This window comes from Ranitomeya variabilis, chromosome 2 (genome assembly GCF_051348905.1).
Source record: "Ranitomeya variabilis isolate aRanVar5 chromosome 2, aRanVar5.hap1, whole genome shotgun sequence".
In the NCBI taxonomy this organism is placed as follows: domain Eukaryota; kingdom Metazoa; phylum Chordata; class Amphibia; order Anura; family Dendrobatidae; genus Ranitomeya; species Ranitomeya variabilis.
Window position 1 is genome coordinate 308,159,233 of NC_135233.1, and position 22,385 is coordinate 308,181,617.

Sequence of the window (22,385 nt, forward strand, 5' to 3'; positions counted from 1 at the left end):
TACACCAGTGTGCATTGGCGCTATAAAAAGCCACTATAGCCCTATAATCCAGGGCCATTATGTGGGTGTATTGACACCAGTGACTAGCGACACTAGTGTCCACTTATAGTTAGGTATGATTATAGCATAACCGCCAACATGAGTGGTTGTGCTCTTATATAGTGCTCACTATTATAGTGGGGTGCCAACAATTTTGTCAGGTACATTTTGGGGGTTTTGTTGAAATTATGTCCAATTTGCCTTTTTTCTGTTTTTCTGTGTTGATCCAATTCACACAAAGGAAATAAACGTGTAATTGCAATAATTTTCTGGGAGAAATACTACACTTTTTGGAACAATTTCAAGGGTGCAAATACTTTTGAACACGAATGCAAGTCTATGGAGTTGCATTTTAACACTGTAATGACCACACGCCACCTCAACACCATCGGAGCTACTGCAACCCTCAACCTACTGTCTCCTTAATCCTGTAGAATGTAAGCCCGCAAGGGCAGGGTCCTCTTCCCTCTGTACCAGTCTGTCATTGTTACTTTACTGTAAGTGATATTTGTATGTTGATGTAACCCCTTCTCATGTACAGCACCATGGAATTAATGGTGCTATATAAATAATAATAATTTACATTGTACGGCCATGTTCACACGTTCTGTATTTTACATCCGGAATTCAGTGCCGCTCTTCTGAGTTATGTGACAGCAATTCAGACTCTCCAGATCATACTATGCTCTCTGTGAGCTGGAAGTCTCTTTTGGGCCACTTTCACACGTTCAGTATTTTAAATCAGTATTTGTAAGCTAATAAGACGCCTATACATTACTAATCCTATAGTAGGGAAAGAGTTTAAAAAAAAAAAACACAGCCAGAAAAAAGTATTTTAATATTTAATTTCACCATACTTACAACCACGTCCAATTCCCCAAAGCCATCGATCTCCTGCAAGAAAACCCAACAACCGTATACTCCCTGTCTGACGTAGTCCAATTAATAACGAGTGTCCCGCGACAATCTTCCCTATAGAATAGTGACATCAGGTGATGTCACTGCTCTATAGGGCCTCCAGTGACACGCTGACAGGAGAAAATGGCTCCTGCAGTGCATCACTGAAGAGGTTACTTGAGTTCATTCTCTTGCTTTACGGCAATGCTGCGTGGGAATTTTCTCACACAGTGCTGCCAGTGAGAATGAACTTAAGTGACCTCTCTCCCGGCAATGGCTGAGGCATATACATCACGGGAGATTACCCCTGCTGTCAGTTCGAGGGGCCCTGTAGAGCACGGACATCGCCCGATCACACTGTTCTACACGGAAGATCGTCGTGGGACACTCGTTATTAACTGGACTATGGTAGAAAGGTAAGTATAGGTTGGTTTATTATGTTATTTTTATTACAGGAGAATCGAGGGCTTCGGGGACTAGGTGTTTGGTAAGTATGTACTCTGTTATGTGTATGTACTGCATGTTATCTTGTATGTTCTGTATGTTTTGTTTTTTTTTACTACAGAACACAGCCATTGTCTGATGAGACTACTTTCCGATCATCGGCAATGTTGTCACTGTGAGCATTCATTGCCGGATGAGAACAGTTATCCCATCAGACAATGGCTGCTTACAAAGACACACACAGGGACACACACACACATAGACTCGCACACACACATACACGCACATAGTCACCTCACCGCCTACACACATTCTCCTCCCGATCAGCAGCATTTCATCCGCAGCAAATCCGGAGATCTTTTTTTACATCTGCGGTTTTGCTGTGGATGTGCCTGACTCAATGGAAGTCAATGGGTGCAGAAACAATGCAGATCCGCCAAAAGAATTGTCATGCTGCGGAAAAAAAAAAGCCGCAATTCCGCTTTTTTTTCAGCAGCATATGCACAGCAAATGTCAATTTCACATTTTCTGTGCATTAGTACACTGCGGATTTGATGCAATCCCGCGTGCCCCAAAACGCCGCAGAAACACATCAAAATCCGCAACGTGTGCACATAGCCTTATTCCTTTGTGGTAAGTCAAGGGACATGAGCCATTCTTTCATGTGAAACTGTCCAATGCCCCTTTTTGTATTGCTAATTTGTGGACTGCCTGCTGATTATGGATTGCATCAGCCCTCTGTGGTGTACTAGTCTGCATCATTTGGAAGACAATTATGCAGTCTAATTGAACTAGTGAATAATGGAACAGCCATGCTTATCTTCCCCCAATCCTGTGGGGCACAATGACATATAATGGGAGCTGTGAGATATAAAAGGGGCCTTGCTCCTGTCACCAGTGTGAGTCTACAGAACTTCAGCCTAGGGACCATGGTTCCAGCTGGTGGAATACAGATCTGCTCCACTGCCCAACACTGAGCCCACAAATTTGTTTTGATAACTCTAGTTGGATCAGGTCACTTGGCCACATACCTCACCATGCTGGGTCAGCTTCATAAGCATGCCACTTCCTCCTCTCTGTGGGTGCTCACCACAAGCGGGGTGATGCTGGTTGAGGAAGTTGGCCCTGGATGCCCTGAAGTCACGTAGGTTCTAAGCCCCGGCGAGCCAGTGAACGGATGCTAGGAATGTACTATATGCTGGTGATCCAATAAAGTCTTACCGGAGTGTGGTACCCTCACCCTATGCTGTCTTAGTATTCAGCCCACCGGGAAGCAGTATAGCCATTCAGCGGGATAAGTTCCAGCCCGAGTGGCCACTCCTGGAAAGGTTCACCACTGTTCCATGTTTTTGCCATTTGTGGGTAATGGTCAGTGGACCAGACACCCCCGTGTCTCTCACATCAGGCAAATTAAAAAAAAATGGCAAAACAGCACTTGGACATCAGAGAAGTGGTCTCCTGTTTCAAAACACTTGTACATCAACCAAAGCAGACAGCTGACTGCAGCGTTCAGTCATTATAGGATTATTTATCTCCCTCTGACCTTCTTAATGTGATTAGCCAAGACGCTTTCTCTACTTAAACGGTCGATTTGCGTTTTGGAGCCCATTTCCCCCACTTCTGATTGACAGCTCAGCTCTTGATTCTATGAAGCGCTACCTGAACTCCGGCTGCATGTGCACTGACAGCTCCTGATCATGAGCACAAAGTGTCAGTGCCGGCAGGAGCGTTCTCCCCATGGCTTTTGCTTGATACAACAAGAAGTGTAGTGAGCGAGTGTCTTCACAGAGGTGACAGTGAGGAGAACGAGCTTGCAGACACTGTGTGCACACATCTGGGCTCATGCACTGTCAGTGCGCATTCACAGACATACAGGCTGAGTTTAAGCAACGCTTTCTCTGGGCGAGTGAGTGCTGTTAAATCAGAAGCAAAGGAAATAGCCAAAATGCAATGTAAGGGGTTATAACCGTGCTCTGAGCCCTTTACCATGCAGAGGGTACACAGAAACCTGTGCATGTGCATTAAAAGTAATGTTCTCATTGTGGAAATAAAATGTACAGTGCAAGTATGATTTTTGATGGGGCTAAGTCCCCTATTGTACTGCTAATGTAATATGCATTTTGGGGGTGACTAAATAAAAAAGCAGCCCCAGAATGGTAACTGATACTCCTAAAGTGCTGGATTTATAGCTCAGCCCAACTGCATAATGCCACCCATGCTGGAGCTGCTTTCAGCAAGAAGGGCAGGACTTCCTGTTTTATGTACCTTGTATGGAAGACAACATAGCAGCTGGTTTCTGCCGACTGTTCTAACAAGTCTTTATCTCACTCGAGAGCTGGAGTCACAGCCACACAACTCAGCACCAGCTTGGAGAAAATTGTATAGTACTGTCTGTGTGAGGAGCAGGAATACACCCCTGTCTGTAGTGCTATTCTCCCACCAGCTTAGACAAAAGACATTGCAGTGCTATTCTGCCACCAGCTCAGACAGGAGACATTGCAATGCTATTCTTTTCCCACCAGCTCTGACAGGAAACACTGCAGTGCTATTCTTCTCCCACCAGCTCAGATAGGAGCCATTGCAGTGCTATTATTTTCCCACTAGCTCAGGCAGGAGACATTGCAGTGCTATTCTTCTCCCACCAGCTCAGACAGGAGACACTGCAGTGCTATTCTTCTCCCACCTGCTCAGACAGGAGACATTGCAGAGCTATTCTTCTCTCATCAGCTCAGACAGGAGACATTGCAGTGCTATACTTCTCCCACTAGCTCAGACAGGAGACATTGCAGTGCTATTATTTTCCCACTAGCTCAGGCAGGAGACATTGCAGTGCTATTCTTGTCCCACCAGCTCAGACAGGAGCCTTTGCAGTGCTATTCTTCTCCCACCAGCTCAGGCAAGAGACATTGCAATGCTATTCTTCTCCCACCAGCTCAGACAGGAGACACTGCAGTGCTATTCTTCTCCCACCAGCTCAGACAGGAGCCTTTGCAGTGCTATTCTTCTACCACCAGCTCAGACAGGAGACATTGCAGTGCTATTCTTCTCCCACTAGCTCAGACAGACATATTGCAGTGCTATTCTTCTCCCACCAGCTCAGACAGGAGACACTGCAGTGCTATTCTTCTCTCACTAGCTCAGAGGGGACGCTTAAGTGCTATCCTTCGCCCACTAGCTCAGACAGACTTTGCAGTGCTATTCTTCTCCCACCAGCTCTGACAGGAAACACCGCAGTGCTATTCTTCTCCCACCAGCTCAGACAGGAGACATTGCAGTGCTATTCTTCTCTCATCAGCTCAGACAGGAGACATTGCAGTGCTATTCTTCTCCCACCAGCTCAGACAGGAGACATTGCAGAGCTATTCTTCTCTCATCAGCTCAGACAGGAGACATTGCAGTGCTATTCTTCTCCCACTAGCTCAGACAGACATTGCAGTGCTATTCTTCTCCCACCAGCTGAAGCAGCAGACACTGCAGTGCTATTCTTCTCCCACCAGCTCAGACAGGAGACATTGCAATGCTATTCTTCCCTCACTAGCTCAGAGGGGACGCTTCAGTGCTATCCTTCTCCCACGAGCTCAGTCAGACTTTGCAGTGCTATTCTTCTTCCACCAGCTCAGACAGGAGACATTGCAGTGCTATTCTTCTTCCACTAGCTCAGACAGGAGACATTGCAGTGCTATTCTTCTCTCATCAGCTCAGACAGGAGACATTGCAGTGCTATTCTTCTCCCACCAGCTCAGACAGGAGACATTGCTGTGCTATTCTTCTCCCACTAGCTCAGACAGACATTGCAGTGCTATTCTTCTCCCACCAGCTCAAGCAGGAGACACTGCAGTGCTATTCTTCTCCCACCAGCTCAGACAGGAAACATTGCAGTGCTATTCTTCTCCCACCAGCTCATACAGGAGACATTGCAGAGCTATTCTTCTCTCATCAGCTCAGACAGGAGACATTGCAGTGCTATTCTTCTTCCACTAGCTCAGACAGGAGACATTGGAGTTGTAAGGATTCGGAGAAGAATCCGAGAGTAGACCCTCTGGGTCGTGACTCTAGAGCCCCCGAGGACGAGCGGACCAGATGAAACCACCCCCTATACAGGGAGCGTTAGGAGCAGGTCCAAGGGGGAATGGAGACAGAACAGCTAGAGCCAAAGGGACGACCAAAAAGAGAGAGACCAGGCAAAAGGGAACTGGAGCAGACTTGGGGAGATATATACACCAGGAGACACTGGAGAGAGACACGGGAAACCACGAGGCTGAAAAAGAAACAAAAGGGAAAGAACTAAAGAACCGGACTAAAAACAGGAGAAGATGAAAAACGGAAAACTGGCACAGGACTGGGAATGGGCAGATGAAAACGGGAACACTGAGGACAGGAACACGGGACTGACACGGCAGGAACACTGGGCGGACAAAGCTGGAACGCAGAGCAGACACGGCAGGAACAAAGGGCAGACACAGCGGAGACACAGAGTAACAAGAGTAGGGAATAATACAGAGACTAGGGAGCCTAGGGCATAGGAACGCTGACAAAAGACAGAGAACCTACAAAGCAAAGGCGTCTTACCTGGGAAGACGCCGGGAAGAAATACCCGATGGGCGCTGCCATGTTGGGGCAGGGCCATCGGGTCGCGACCTCCCAGAAGGCTCTGCGGCGCAGGAGATGCGACTGCGCATGCGCAAAGGAACCAGACGCCACGACCCAGCGAAGGAAGAAGAGCGGCGAGGGACAGAGTTGTGAGTGCGCCGAGGGATAAGAGAAGGCAGGTAAGTATGTGCGGACGTAACAGTACCCCCCTCCTTAGTCCCCCTCTTTTTAATGTTAGAGAGAAATCTTTTCATGATAAGAGGAGCATTGATATTCTCTCGGGGCTCCCAGGACCTCTCCTCAGGACCAAATCCCTCCCAATCAATCAAAAAATAGGTTTAGCCCCTAACAACCTTTTTGGCAAGGATATCTTTAACATTAAAGATACCATCAGAAGTACTGAGTTGAGGAGAGTGAGAGGTAGAAGAGTGAAAACAATTGAACACCGTGGGTTTGAGAAGAGATACATGGAAAGCATTGGGAATACGTAAGGAGGCAGGTAGCTTCAATTTGTAGGAAACATCATTTATACGACTTAAGATAGGAAAAGGACCAATATAGCGAGGACCCAGTTTGTAAGAGGGAATTTTAAGCTTAATATAGCGAGAGGAGAGCCAAACTCTATCGCCGGGAGAATATGGAGGAGCATCCAAACGCTTATCAGCAAACCTTTTCATACTATGGCTAGCTCTCTCAAGAGCCTCTTTGGTCTCACTCCAAATCTTAGAGAACTCCTGGGACAAGAAATCCGCTGCTGGTACCCCCGAGGTGAGAGAAACAGGAAGAGGAACGCCCGGATGTTGACCATAGACCACAAAGAAGGGAGATTTGGAGGAAGCTTCTCTGGGAAGGTTGTTATATGAGAACTCAGCCCAAGGGAGAAGAGAGACCCAGTCATCTTGGTGTGCATTGGAAAAATGTCGCAGGTATGTAGTCAAAACCTGATTAACTCGCTCCACTTAGCCGTTGGATTGAGGATGATATGCGGAAGAGAAATCCAGGTTAATCTTCAATAGTCTGCAGAGGGCTCTCCAAAAACATGAGGTAAATTGAACTCCACGGTCGGAGACAATATGTTGTGGGAAGCCATAAAGACGGAAGACTTGGTGTAAAAAGATCTTTGCCAATTCTGGAGCGGAAGGCAGACCAGGCAACGTAACGAAGTGAGCCATCTTAGAGAACCGATCCACAATAACTAGGATGACAGAGCAATCCGAGGAACAAGGCAGATCGGTGATGAAGTCCATGGCGATATGGCTCCAAGGGACGGAAGGCACAGGCAAAGGATGCAGGAGACCAGATGGAAGTTGCCTGGGAACTTTATTTTTGGCACAAGAACAAGAAGCTATGAATTCGGAGATGTCTAGTCAGAGAGATGGCCACCAGTAGTGCAGAGAGATAAGGGAGAGCGTCTTCTTGACTCCTACATGTCCTGCAATTTTGGAGGAGTGACCCCAACGTAAAACACTCTCCTTGTCTTGGTTCGACACAAAAGTCTTGCCTGGAGGCGCTGGAACCACTCTCAGAGGAGCAAGGGTGACGATTCTTGCTGGATCAATGATGTGAGCCGGAGAGTCCTGTATGTCCAAAGGCTGAAAGGATCTTGAGAGGGCATCCGCCTTGACGTTCTTATTTCCGGGTCAGAAATGAAGTTCTAAATCAAATCGTCCAAAGAATAAAGACCATCTGGCTTGTCGTGGATTAAGTCTCTGAGCAGACTGAATGTAGGCCAAATTCTTGTGGTCTGTGTAAATGGTGAACGGATGAACAGCTCCCTCAAGGAGATAGCGCCACTCCTCTAAGGCTAACTTGATAGCCAATAGTTATTTATCTCAAATGTAGTAGTTCCGTTCTGGAGCAGAAAAGGCTTTGGAGAAAAAACCACAGGTAAATAAATGTCCGGAAGAGGATCTTTGCAAGAGTACTGCTCCTGCTCCGATGGATGACGCGTCGACTTCAAGAACAAATGGTCTATTCGCATCAGGATGGTGAAGCACAGGAGCTGCAGCGAACCTTTGCTTAAGCTACTGAAAGGCCTCTTCAGCCTCAGAGGTCCAAAGATTGGAGTTGACTCCCTTGCGAACAAGGGCAGAAATAGGCTTAGCAATCGAAGAGAAATGAGGAATAAATTGTCTATAGTAGTTGGCAAAGCCAAGAAAATGTTGGATTGCTTTTAGTCCAAGAGGACGAGGCCAGTCAAGGAAAGCAGAAACCTTCTCGGGATCCTTCTCCAGACCTGACTTCGAGACAATGTATCCAAGGAAGGGTAGAGAGGATTGCTCGAAGACGCATTTCTCAATCTTTGCAAACAGATGATTCTCCCTTAGTCGTTGCAGAACACGGCGGACATCTCGTCTATGAGTGGAAAGATCCGGAGAGAAGATCAGAATGTCGTCAAGATAAACCACGACACTGGAGTAGAGTAGATTCTGAAATACATCGTTCACAAATTCCTAGAAAACTGCCGGAGCGTTGCAGAGGCCAATCGGCATAACCAATACTCATAGTGACCGTCGCGAGTATTGAAGGCGGTCTTCCACTCATCTCCAGCACGAATTCGAACCAGATTGTATGCGCCACGCAGATCCAGTTTGGTAAAAATTTGCGCTCCTCTGAGACGATCGAAGAGTTCCGGAATGAGTGGCAGTGGGTATTTGTTCTTCACCGTGATGTTGTTTAGGCCTCTATAATCAATGCAGGGACGAAGTGAGCCATCTTTCTTCTTCACGAAAAAGAAGCCTGCTCCGGCAGGAGAAGACTTGCGAATAAATCCCTTAGCAAGATTTTCTTGAATATATTCTGACATAGCTTGCGTCTCAATAGGAGAGAGAGGGTAGATTCTACCCCTAGGCGGGATAGCCCCAGGCACGAGATCTATGGGACAATCATAGGGTCGGTGTGGAGGTAGACCCTCAGCCTCCTTGTCGAAGACATCTGAAAAAGAACTGTAGACATAGGGTAAAGCAGAGAAGGAAGAAGAAGAAACACCCACAGGACGCACCGGCAGCAGACAACGTTCCCAACAAAGTTCTCCCCAGCGCAAGATATTGCCATTGTGCCAATCTAAAATGGGCTCGTAACTCCGTAACCAAGGGAGACCTAGAAGCACAGGATGAGACAGGCCTGCTAAAACGTAAAATGCAATTTTCTCCCTATGCAGAGCCCCTACTTAAAGTTCCACCTCATGTGTTACTTGCGTAATGGTCTCCTGTAAAGGTTTACCATCCACGGATGCAAGAATTAAAGGGCTCTCTAAGGTTTTGACTGGAACAGAAAATTTCAAAACCTCTTCTAGTCTGATAAAATTTTCTGCTGCGCCCGAGTCCACATAGGCATCTAAAGAAATGCCCTTGCCAAAAATATGCAATAAGACAGACAATGTGAGGGGTTGAGAGGTATCAAACACCTAGGGAGGCCTCTCTTACCTGACCTAGGCGGAGAAGTTTTCCGGACGTTCAGGGCAGGACCGCAACAGATGAGAGGCACTCCCACAGTAGAAGCATAAACCTTGAGTACGCCTCTCCTTACGTCGTTCTGACATTTTGAGATGGTCCACTTGCATCGGCTCTGGTGGGGACTCCAGGGAGGAAGTTCCAGGCTGCGGACTGAGTGGCTTACGGGTGGCAGGGGAAGGCCGAAGAGATCTTCGCTCCTGAGCGTGTTCCTGGAAACGAAGATCAATACGGGTAGCTAAGGAAATTAAATCCTCCAAAACCGTAGGAGTGTCCCGACCAGCTAACTCGTCCTTTATGCGCCCGGAGAGAACTCGCCAGAAAGCACCCACTAAGAAGTAATAAGATGTATAACTATGTGCTTAATTCCAAAACTCTGGGCAAAACCGTCAATGAAAAAGACCTGGGTATATGGGTGGATGACAAACTCATATTCAGTGGCCAGTGTCAGGCAGCTGCTACAAAGGCAAATAAAATAATGGGATGTATTAAAAGAGGCATAGATGCTCATGAGGAGAACATAATTTTACCTCTATACAAGTCACTAGTTCGACCACACTTAGAATACTGTGCACAGTTCTGGTCTCCGGTGTATAAGAAAGACATAGCTGAACTGGAGCGGGTGCAGAGAAGAGCGACCAAGGTTATTAGAGGACTGGGGGGTCTGCAATACCAAGATAGGTTATTACACTTGGGGCTATTTAGTTTGGAAAAACGAAGACTAAGGGGTGATCTTATGTTAATGTATAAATATATGAGGGGACAGTACAAAGACCTTTCTGATGATCTTTTTAATCATAGACCTGAGACAGGGACAAGGGGGCATCCTCTACGTCTGGAGGAAAGAAGGTTTAAGCATAATAACAGACGCGGATTCTTTACTGTAAGAGCAGTGAGACTATGGAACTCTCTGCCGTATGATGTTGTAATGAGTGATTCATTAATTAAATTTAAGAGGGGACTGGATACCTTTCTGGAAAAGTATAATGTTACAGGGTATATACACTAGATTCCTTGATAAGGCGTTGATCCAGGGAACTAGTCTGATTGCCGTATGTGGAGTCGGGAAGGAATTTTTTTCCCCATGGTGGAGTTACTCTTTGCCACATGGTTTTTTTTTGCCTTCCTCTGGATCAACATGTTAGGGCATGTTAGGTTAGGCTATGGGTTGAACTAGATGGACTTACAGTCTTCCTTCAACCTTAATAACTATGTAACTAACGCTTCATTATTCCAGCCTAAATCGGAGGAGAGAGTACGAAACTGGATAGCGTATTGGCCCAAATTTAAGGATCCCTGCTGGAGAGAAAAAAGAGCCTCAGGCGTAGAGGCCAGACGACCAGGTTCATCAAAAACATGACGAAAAGTCTCAAAATTCGGACAACCGGGAGACTAGGGGATCGTCTCGCTCCCAGAGAGGATTAACCCATGCCAAGGCGTCACCCTCCAGATGGGAAATCAGAAAAGCTATCTTGACCCGATCAGTGGGGTAAAGCTGGGGCAGAAGCTCAAAATGAAGACGACATTGATTTAAAAAACCCCGGCATAATTTGGGATCACCATTGTACCGAGGTGGTTTAGCCAAGCGGGGAGGAGGGTGGGGAGCAGAAGCGGAGGTAGAAGCGGCCGTTTGTAAAGAAAGCAGCCGATCGTCTACCGAGGCCATGTAGCTAAGGATATGAGCCTGGGTATCACGTTGCTGAGCCAACTCTTTCTGTAAGCCAGCAAGTTGAGAAGCGCTACCAGGATCAGAGGGCTGGAGCACAGAAAGACGAGAATCCATTGCCTTCATGAAGGACATGATACGGGTCTGGTTCTCTTGCAAAAAGACTAGCTCCTTTTGCGCAGCAGAAGCTCCAGCGGGGTCCATGGCCTTTGCTTACTGTAAGGATTCAGAGAAGAATCCGAGAGTGGACCCTCTGGGTCGTGACTCTAGAGCCCCCGAGGACGAGCGGACCAGATGGAACCACCCCCTATACAGGGAGCGTTAGGAGCAGGTCCAAGGGGGAATGGAGAGACAACAGCTAGAGCCAAAGGGACGACCAAAAAGAGAGAGAGAGAGACCAGGCAAAAGGGAACTGGAGCAGACTTGGGGAGATATATACACCAGGAGACACTGGAGAGAGACACGGGAAACCACGAGGCTGAAAAAGAAACAAAAGGGAAAGAACTAAAGAACCGGACTAAAAACAGGAGAAGATGAAAAACGGAAAACTGGCACAGGACTGGGAATGGGCAGATGAAAACGGGAACACTGAGGACAGGAACACAGGACCGGCACGGCAGGAACACTGGGCGGACAAAGCTGGAACGCAGAGCAGACACGGCAGGAACAAAGGGCAGACACAGTGGAGACACAGAGTAACAAGAGTAGGGAATAATACAGAGACTAGGGAGCCTAGGGCATAGGAACGCTGACAAAAGACAGAGAACCTACAAAGCAAAGGCGTCTTACCTGGGAAGACGCCGGGAAGAAATACCCGATGGGCGCCGCCATGTTGGGGCGGGGCCATCGGGTCGCGACCTCCCAGAAGGCTCTGCGGCGCAGGAGACGCGACCGCGCATGCGCAAAGGAACCAGACGCCACGACCCAGCGAAGGAAGAAGCAGAGCGGCGAGGGATAGAGTCGTGAGTGCGCCGAGGGATAAGAGAAGGCAGGTAAGTATGTGCGGACGTAACAGCAGTGCTATTTTTCTCTCATCAGCTCAGACAGGAGACATTGCAGTGCTATTCTCCCACCAGCTCAGACAGGAGACATTGCAGTGCTATTCTTCTCCCACCAGCTCAGACAGGAGACATTGCAGTGCTATTCTTCTCCCACCAGCTCAGACAGGAGACATTGCAGAGCTTTTCTTCTCTCATCAGCTCAGACAGGAGACATTGCAGTGCTATTCTTCTCCCACTAGCTTAGACAGGAGACACTGCAGTGCTATTCTTCTCCCACCAGCTCAGACAGGAGACACTGCAGTGCTATTCTTCTCCCACCAGCTCAGACAGGAAACACTGCAGTGCTATTCTTCTCCCACCAGCTCAGACAGGAGACATTGCAATGCTATTCTTCCCTCACTAGCTCAGAGGGGACACTTCAGTGCTATCCTTCTCCCACTAGCTCAGACAGACTTTGCAGTGCTATTCTTCTCCCACCAGCTCTGACAGGAAACACTGCAGTGCTATTCTTCTCCCACCAGCTCAGACAGGAGACATTGAAGAGCTATTCTTCTCTCATCAGCTCAGACAGGAGACATTGCAGTGCTATTCTTCTTCCACTAGCTCAGACAGGAGACATTGCAGTGCTATTCTTCTCTCATCAGCTCAGACAGGAGACATTGCAGTGCTATTCTTCTCCCACCAGCTCAGACAGGAGACATTGCAGTGCTATTCTTCTCTCATCAGCTCAGACAGGAGACATTGCAGTGCTATTCTTCTCCCACCAGCTCAGACAGGAAACATTGCAGTGCTATTCTTCTCCCACCAGCTCAGACAGGAGACATTGCAGTGCTATTCTTCTCCCACTAGCTGAGACAGGAGACATTGCAGTGCTATTCTTCTCCCACCAGCTGAGACAGGAGACATTGCAGTGCTATTCTTCTCTCATCAGCTCAGACAGGAGACATTGCAGTGCTATTCTTCTCCCACCAGCTCAGACAGGAGACATTACAGAGCTATTCGTCTACCACCAGCTCCGACAGGAGACATTGCAGAGCTATTTTTCTCTCATCAGCTCAGACAAGAGACATTGCAGTGCTATTCTTCTCCCACTAGCTCAGACAGGAGACATTGCAGTGCTATTCTTCTCCCACCAGCTCAGACAGGAGACATTGCAGTGCTATTCTTCTCCCACTAGCTCAGACAGGAGACATTGCAGTGCTATTCTTCTCCCACCAGCTCAGACAGGAGACATTGCAGTGCTATTCTTCTTCCACTAGCTCAGACAGGAGACATTGCAGTGCTATTCTTCTCTCATCAGCTCAGACAGGAGACTGTTGTGAACTATACTTTTTGGCTCCCTCTTGTGGTCACTAGTGATTTGGCACTTGGATTGTCTTTTACCAGGTTTGTGCTCACCTGCGTCGTTAGGCCTGGGGTGTTGCTATTTAAGCTTCCTGGATTCTCAGTCCAGTGCCTGGCTTCGTTGTAATCAGTTCACTTCTGTTTGCTCCTGTCTTCAGGTCCTGGTTCTTTGCAAGATAAGCTAAGTCCTGCTTTCGTACTCTTGATCATTTGCATTGTTCATATTTTTTGTCCAGCTTGTACAATATGTGATTCCTGTTATTGCTGGAAGCTCTAGGGGGGCTGATATTCTCCCCCCACACCGTCAGTCGGTTTGGGGGTTCTTGGATATTCAGCGGGGATATTTTGCAGGGTTTTTTGCTGACCATATAAGTCTTCTTACTATATTCTGCTATTAGTCATTGGGCCACTCTTTGCTAAATCTAGTTCATTCTTACGTTTGTCTTTTCTTCTTACCTCACCGTTATTATTTGTTGGGGGCTTGTATTACTTTGGGGTCTTTTCTCTGGAGGCAAGAGAGGTCTTATTTTCCCTGATAGGGGTAGTTAGTTCTCCGGCTGGCGCGAGACGTCTAGAATCAACGTAGGCACGTTCCCCGGCTGCTGTTAGTATTTGCGTTAGGATCAGGTATATGGTCAGCCTAGTTACCACTTTCCTATGAGCTGGTATTTATGTTTTGCAGACTTTGCTGTAATCTTTGAGGTCCCCTGCCATTGGGATCATAACAGGAGACATTGCAGTGCTATTCTTCTCCCACCAGCTCAGACAGGAGACATTGCAGTGCTATTCTTCTCCCACTAGCTGAGACAGGAGACATTGCAGTGCTATTCTTCTCCCACCAGCTCAGACAGGAGACATTGCAGTGCTATTCTTCTCTCATCAGCTCAGACAGGAGACATTGCAGAGCTATTCGTCTACCACCAGCTCCGACAGGAGACATTGCAGTGCTATTCTTCTCTCATCAGCTCAGACAAGAGAGACATTGCAGTGCTATTCTTCTCCCACTAGCTCAGACAGGAGACATTGCAGTGCTATTCTTCTCCCACCAGCTCAGACAGGAGACATTGCAGAGCTATTCTTCTCTCATCAGCTCAGACAGGAGACATTGCAGTGCTATTCTTCTCCCACTAGCTCAGACAGATGACATTGCAGTTCTATTCTTCTCCCACCAGCTCAGACAGGAGACATTGCAGAGCTATTCTTCTCTCATCAGCTCAGACAGGAGACATTGCAGTGCTATTCTTCTCCCACTAGCTCAGACAGATGACATTGCAGTTCTATTCTTCTCCCACCAGCTCAGACAGGAGACATTGCAGAGCTATTCTTCTCTCATCAGCTCAGACAGGAGACATTGCAGTGCTATTCTTTTCCCACTAGCTCAGACAGGAGACATTGCAGTGCTATTCTCTCCCACCAGCTCAGACAGGAGACATTGCAGAGCTATTCTCTCCCACCAGCTCAGACAGGAGACATTGCAGTGCTATTCTTCTCCCACCAGCTCAGACAGGAGACATTGCAGTGCTATTCTTCTCCCACCAGCTCAGACAGGAGACATTGCAGTGCTATTCTTCTCCCACCAGCTCAGACAGGAGACATTGCAGTGCTATTCTTCTCCCACCAGCTCAGACAGGAGACATTGCAGAGCTATTCTTCTCTCATCAGCTCAGACAGGAGACATTGCAGTGCTATTCTTCTCCCACCAGCTCAGACAGGAGACATTGCAGTGCTATTCTCTCCCACCAGCTCAGACAGGAGACATTGCAGAGCTATTTGTCTACCACCAGCTCCGACAGGAGACATTGCAGAGCTATTCTTCTCTCATCAGCTCAGACAGGAGACATTGCAGAGCTATTCTTCTCTCATCAGCTCAGACAGGAGACATTGCAGTGCTATTCTCTCCCACCAGCTCAGACAGGAGACATTGCAGTGCTATTCTTCTCTCATCATCTCAGACAGGAGACATTGCAGTGCTATTCTCTCCCACCAGCTCAGACAGGAGACATTGCAGTGCTATTCTTCTCCCACTAGCTCAGACAGGAGACATTGCAGTGCTATTCTCTCCCACCAGCTCAGACAGGAGACATTGCAGTGCTATTCTTCTCCCACTAGCTCAGACAGGAGACATTGCAGTGCTATTCTCTCCCACCAGCTCAGACAGGAGACATTGCAGAGCTATTCTCTCCCACCAGCTCAGACAGGAGACATTGCAGTGCTATTCTTCTCCCACCAGCTCAGACAGGAGACATTGCAGAGCTATTCGTCTACCACCAGCTCCGACAGGAGACATTGCAGAGCTATTCTTCTGTCATCAGCTCAGACAGGAGACATTGCAGTGCTATTCTCTCCCACCAGCTCAGACAGGAGACATTGCAGAGCTATTCTTCTCTCATCAGCTCAGACAGGAGACATTGCAGTGCTATTCTCTCCCACCAGCTCAGACAGGAGACATTGCAGTGCTATTCTTCTCCCACTAGCTCAGACAGGAGACATTGTAGAGCTATTCTCTCCCACCAGCTCAGACAGGAGACATTGCAGTGCTATTCTTCTCCCACTAGCTCAGACAGGAGACATTGCAGTGCTATTCTTCTCCCACCAGCTCAGACAGGAGACATTGCAGAGCTATTCTTCTCCCACCAGCTCAGACAGGAGACATTGCAGTGCTATTCTCTCCCACCAGCTCAGACAGGAGACATTGCAGTGCTATTCTCTCCCACCAGCTCAGACAGGAGACATTGCAGTGCTATTCTCTCCCACCAGCTCAGACAGGAGACATTGCAGTGCTATTCTTCTCTCATCAGCTCAGACAGGAGACATTGCAGTGCTATTCTTCTCCCACCAGCTCAGACAGGAGACATTGCAGTGCTATTCTCTCCCACCAGCTCAGACAGGAGACATTGCAGTGCTATTCTTCTCCCACCAGCTCAGACAGGAGACATTGCAGTGCTATTCTCTCCCACCAGCTCAGACAGGAGACATTGCAGTGCTATTCTCTCCCACCAGCTCAGACAGGAGACATTGCAGTGCTATTCTTCTCCCACCAGCTCAGAGACAGGCTACAAGGCATAGAATGGCCAGAAATGTTTTGTCACATGTACTCACATATCAGATCATTCTGAAGAGCTACCTGAAAGTCACACACATTTGACGTCACAACCCTATAGGGCACAATGACGCCCGCTGATGAGAAATACTGGCTTCTCACATGAATGCTGACAGTTTTGCTATGAGGCCCTTGTTCATCAGAATTTAATGATGGATAAAAGTTGGATTCCCCCTTTAGTAAGTATGTCGGTCCTGATATTGTCCAATCAGAGCTCAGTTTTCATTTTCTAAACATTACTGAGAAAATGAATCCTGGATACTGATAGGTTGCTATGGGCAACCGTGTCACCTTGCTGAAAGGTGACCTCTGAAAAGAGCAGGGAATGTAAACTGCAGCAAGCCTCTCAGGATCAGTGTCCTGTGCTCCCCAGACAGAGGCGCCCCCGGGAACACCGGACACGGCCATCCTCAGGGCCACACAGTTATGCCCCTTCTCCCCTCCAAGGCAGCCCAGTCGTCCCCTCAGCCTCCAGGCAGGCGTGGTGCATTCTGGGACTTGTAGTCTTGGTCACGCCCTGCTTCCGTTCTCCACAACCGCCCTGAGAACTACAACTCCCGTCGCATGCCCGGGGCTTGTGTGTCTTGGCAGGTTCGTTGCTTACGTGTCTGCGAAGCCCAGGATGGGGAGGAAGATGTGACACCGGTACCGACAAGATGTGGCTGAGACCGGAGGAGGTGCTGCTGAAGAACGCCCTGAAGCTGTGGGTGACGGAGCGCTCCAACCCGTACTTCGTGCTGCAGAGGAGAAGGGGCTATGGAGAGGAAGGCGGGGGGCTGACAGGTACCGGACCGGCGGCGGCGGGACCGCACAGACCCTGCACTGTGCCCCCAAAGTGTGATGGCGGGCAACTGCCGCTGCTCTATACACAGCCGGCACGACTACAACGCCCAGCATGCCAAGAGACAGGTTGTCAGCAGCCTGTAGCTATCGGGGCATGCTGGGTGTTGTAGTTTCACAACAGTGAGCAGGGCATGCTGGGTGTTGTAGTTTCACAAGTGAGCAGGGCATGCTGGGTGTTGTAGTTTCACAAGTGAGCAGGGCATGCTGGGTGTGTAGTTTCACAACAGTGCGCAGGGCATGCTGGGTGTTGTAGTTTCACAACAGTGAGCAAGGCATGCTGGGTGTTGTAGTTTTACAGCAGTGCGCAGGTCATGCTGGGTATTGTAGTTTCACAATAGTGTGCTGGGCATTCTGGGTATTGTAGTTTTACAGCAGTGCGCAGGGCATGCTGGGTGTTGTAGTTTCACAGCAGTGAGGAGGGCATGCTGGGTGTTGTAGTTTCACAAGTGAGCAGGACATGCTGGGTGTTGTAGTTTCACAAGTGAGCAGGGCATGCTGGGTGTGTAGTTTCACAAGTGAGCAGGGCATGCTGGGTGTTGTAGTTTCACAACAGTGAGCAGGGCATGCTGGGTGTTGTAGTTTCACAAGTGAGCAGGGCATGCTGGGTGTTGTAGTTTCACAACAGTGAGCAGGGCATGCTGGGTGTGTAGTTTCACAACAGTGAGCAGGGCATGCTGGGTGCTGTAGTTTCACAAGTGAGCAGGACATGCTGGGTGTTGTAGTTTCACAAGTGAGCAGGGCATGCTGGGTGTTGTAGTTTCACAACAGTGAGCAGGGCATGCTGGGTGTGTAGTTTCACAACAGTGAGCAGGGCATGCTGGGTGTTGTAGTTTTACAGCAGTGCGCAGGTCATGCTGGGTATTGTAGTTTCACAATAGTGTGCTGGGCATTCTGGGTATTGTAGTTTTACAGCAGTGCGCAGGGCATGCTGGGTATTGTAGTTTCACAGCAGTGAGGAGGGCATGCTGGGCGTTGTAGTTTCACAAGTCTGCAGGGCATTCTGGGTGTTGTAGTTTCGCAGCGGCAGGTGCACCACCAGTTGCACACCACTGTACTGATAAGGTGCATGACGACCCACACACATTCCTCCAGTGGGCTGACAGCTCTGTGGATGGAGCGTGCGGGTGCAGACTCTACGTGTGACAGGACTGTGCTCCTCTCAGAATGACTGTAGACGCCATATACAGAATTATCCCACTAGAAAGCTGCAGTCATTATCTGATCCTGACACCCACCCCAGAGCTGTATTCACAATGCTGCAGCTTCCTAGGGCCATCTCTGGAGGCATCGTCACCTCTTTATGGGATGTTGTATGATGAGGAGACTTATTTACTACAACATCCAGAGGTGACGTCTGAGGCGCAGTCCTGGGATTCTGCATTGTTTCTGCGCTCTGATGTTCTGTAGATCTCCGGTATAATGGGGCGAATCTGCTGTGTGGAATCTGTTGGATTAAGTAGCTTGACATTCTTGTAGGATTTCTCTTCTTGGTGCTTGGCATGGCACTGGGGTTATGGGGGCCGTGCTGGACTGGGGGTTATGGGGGCCGTGCTGGACTGGCGTTATGGGGGCCGTGCTGGACTGGCGTTATGGGGGCCGTGCTGGACTGGGGTTATGGGGGCCGTGCTGGACTGGGGTTATGGTGGCAGTGCGGGACTGGGGCCATGGTGGCCGTGCAGAACTGGATGCAGAGTGCTTCATGTTCTTTTCACTCAAGCAAATCCTCTCTGTGGTTGTGAAGTGAAAAGAAATGGGGAGTTGGGACCTCCTGTTCTCATGATCAGTGGGGGTCCCAGCGGCAGGACTTCCTGCACTCAGTCATTTATAACCTATCTTGTGGATAGTTGGCCAAAGTCAATTTTGTAGTAATCCCTTGCTGCCTTTCCTGTCACGTCTGTATAGTAAATGTGCATATTTTTTATATATGAAACGATGCCCTGGGATTGTTACTACATCTCCTCGCTGTCCTGTTCCTCTCCTTCTTCCTAACAAATTGTAAATATACAACTGGGTGTGACCAATTGGGGATGTGCACACTGATTCTGGCCTATCCATCGCTGCAGGCACACACCACATTGAATGGTGACACCCAGTTGTAAAATTATTCATAGATTTCTAGGAGGAATAACAGAAGAACAACACATTAGAGAGCAAGGAGAAACGATGCTCCATGTTTGTGTTTTTTTTTTTTTTTTTATTGGGTGGGAGGGTGAATACAAGGATTTACTGACCCTGCCATGGCAGGAGAGGGGACAGGTCCTCCCCAATGCTGTCTTCAGACCGCTGTGAATCAATGTGTACCTGATCTATAACTGATGGCAGCCGCAGCTGCTTATTAACATCATTTATCTTTCGATTCATATTTGGAACTGAGCTTCATGGCATTAAATGGAGAAGACGAGGGACACGATGAGTAATGGCTGTTGCTGGAAGGACTTGTAAATAGTTAATGGCCTGCAGCTATTGTCACAGTGACTCGTTACTATGTGTTTGTGTTGTCTATACAGTAACATTTTTATTTATTTTTCTTTTAGTGTAAATATTAGGTCCCCACAACTTCATTATTTGTAGTTATCTCCTTCCCTGACTTCAGTGGTGAAAATGTATTATTGAAAATAGCTTTATTTATTTTTTTTAATTGATTATTTTTGGCTGTCCTTATCCTATTAATGACCTTAAATATGCCTTATTGCTGACCTTAGAAATAAGAGACTAGCGTCCTCCAAGGGGTGAGAATGTGGCGGATGGCGGTTGTACACTATAACACCCTGCTGCTTTGGTCACAGTTGATGTTGGCACCAATCATGGCCTTTTGACACCTTTAAATGTAGCTGTCTATAATAACAGTGGTTTTAAAAGGTTAACAAAGAGAGCATCCTCTTTATTTCCACAGGCTCCCAGAGACCGCAATTGTGTGATCCCGATGGTTGCCATGACAATTCAAGGCCACATAATGGCAGTGGTCTGTTTGGATATTTGCAACATTTTAGTGGGAAACATATAATTTCTGCAAATCTATGCAGTCTTTTTAATTGCTCTTTAAACAATTTATGCAAAAGCAAAGGGAACCTGTCATTAGATTCATGCTGCCTGCGCCACGCGCAACATGAATCAGGGCCTGGCTGTGCGGTTGCGGCCCCTGATGCCTTATACCCCCTCGATACAATTGATTGACAGGTCTCTCCTTTTGTATATACACAGGATAGACTTCAAAACCAACATTACCTGGCTGTATTCACACAGTCAATATTTCATTGCTGCTGGTGAAGTCATCAGGAATCCAATGACAAGTTCTCTTTAAAGCCCCTGTAGGGCAGGTGGAGATGGGTGTATCTTCAGTTCGAGTGCGATCTGGCAGATCATCGGATCGCATGTTAGTCTATGGGGCTGTGCACATATCCAATTTTTTCCTTGTACAGAGACTGTCCTAGAAAAATATGGCTGTATGCCTGAGTTTTATCCAATATTTGGATCACACTCGGCCATACAAGTCAATGACTGCATGGAAAACATCAGACTGCGCTCGGATGGCATTTGAACGCAGTCCGATTTCCATGGCCTCACCGAGTGAAGAAGATGGAGACTTTTTTTTCTCCATCTTCTGTTCATTCAAGAGACTTGGACCACGGTCACAGGCCACGCGCATCGGTCACACTGTGATCACGCACATCGGTCACACTGTGATCACGCGCATCGGTCACACTGTGATCACGCGCATCGGTCACACTGTGATCACGCGCATCGGTCACACTGTGATCACGCGCATCGGTCACACTGTGATCACGCGCATCGGTCACACTGTGATCACGCGCATCGGTCACACTGTGATCACGCGCATCGGTCACACTGTGATCACGCGCATCGGTCACACTGTGATCACGCGCATCGGTCACACTGTGATCACGCGCATCGGTCACACTGTGATCACGCGCATCGGTCACACTGTGATCACGCGCATCGGTCACACTGTGATCACGCGCATCGGTCACACTGTGATCACGCGCATCGGTCACACTGTGATCACGCGCATCGGTCACACTGTGATCACGCGCATCGGTCACACTGTGATCACGCGCATCGGTCACACTGTGATCACGCGCATCGGTCACACTGTGATCACGCGCATCGGTCACACTGTGATCACGCGCATCGGTCACACTGTGATCACGCGCATCGGTCACACTGTGATCACGCGCATCGGTCACACTGATCACGCGCATCGGTCACACTGTGATCACGCGCATCGGTCACACTGTGATCACGCGCATCGGTCACACTGTGATCACGCGCATCGGTCACACTGTGATCACGCGCATCGGTCACACTGTGATCACGCGCATCGGTCACACTGTGATCACGCGCATCGGTCACACTGTGATCACGCGCATCGGTCACACTGTGATCACGCGCATCGGTCACACTGTGATCACGCGCATCGGTCACACTGTGATCACGCGCATCGGTCACACTGTGATCACGCGCATCGGTCACACTGTGATCACGCGCATCGGTCACACTGTGATCACGCGCATCGGTCACACTGTGATCACGCGCATCGGTCACACTGTGATCACGCGCATCGGTCACACTGTGATCACGCGCATCGGTCACACTGTGATCACGCGCATCGGTCACACTGTGATCACGCGCATCGGTCACACTGTGATCACGCGCATCGGTCACACTGTGATCACGCGCATCGGTCACACTGTGATCACGCGCATCGGTCACACTGTGATCACGCGCATCGGTCACACTGTGATCACGCGCATCGGTCACACTGTGATCACGCGCACCGATCACACTCTGATCATTTAGAAAAAAATGACGCCAACATTTGGTTTTATATATTTGCATTAAAATAAATTATACAGTGATTGATGCAGCAGCAAAAAAGGCAAATGCAATTCTGGGATGTATTAACAGAAGCATACAGTCTAGATCACACAAAGTCGTTATTGCCCTCTACTCCTCTTTGGGCAGACCTCATCAGGAATACTGTGTCCAGT

The 22,385-nt window shown here is 48.4% G+C and overlaps 1 protein-coding gene across 1 annotated transcript in view; it reads left to right on the plus strand.

Moving 5' to 3' along the window:
* Positions 1 to 17,019: 17,019 nt before the first annotated feature.
* Positions 17,020 to 22,385, plus strand: part of TBC1D8B (TBC1 domain family member 8B) — a 73,380-nt gene continuing 68,014 nt past the window's right edge. Inside the window, exon 1 of the mRNA XM_077285212.1 lies at positions 17,020 to 17,316. Coding sequence (XP_077141327.1) covers positions 17,190 to 17,316 — 127 coding nt within the window. The 5' untranslated portion in view covers positions 17,020 to 17,189. The remainder of the gene's footprint in view (positions 17,317 to 22,385) is intronic.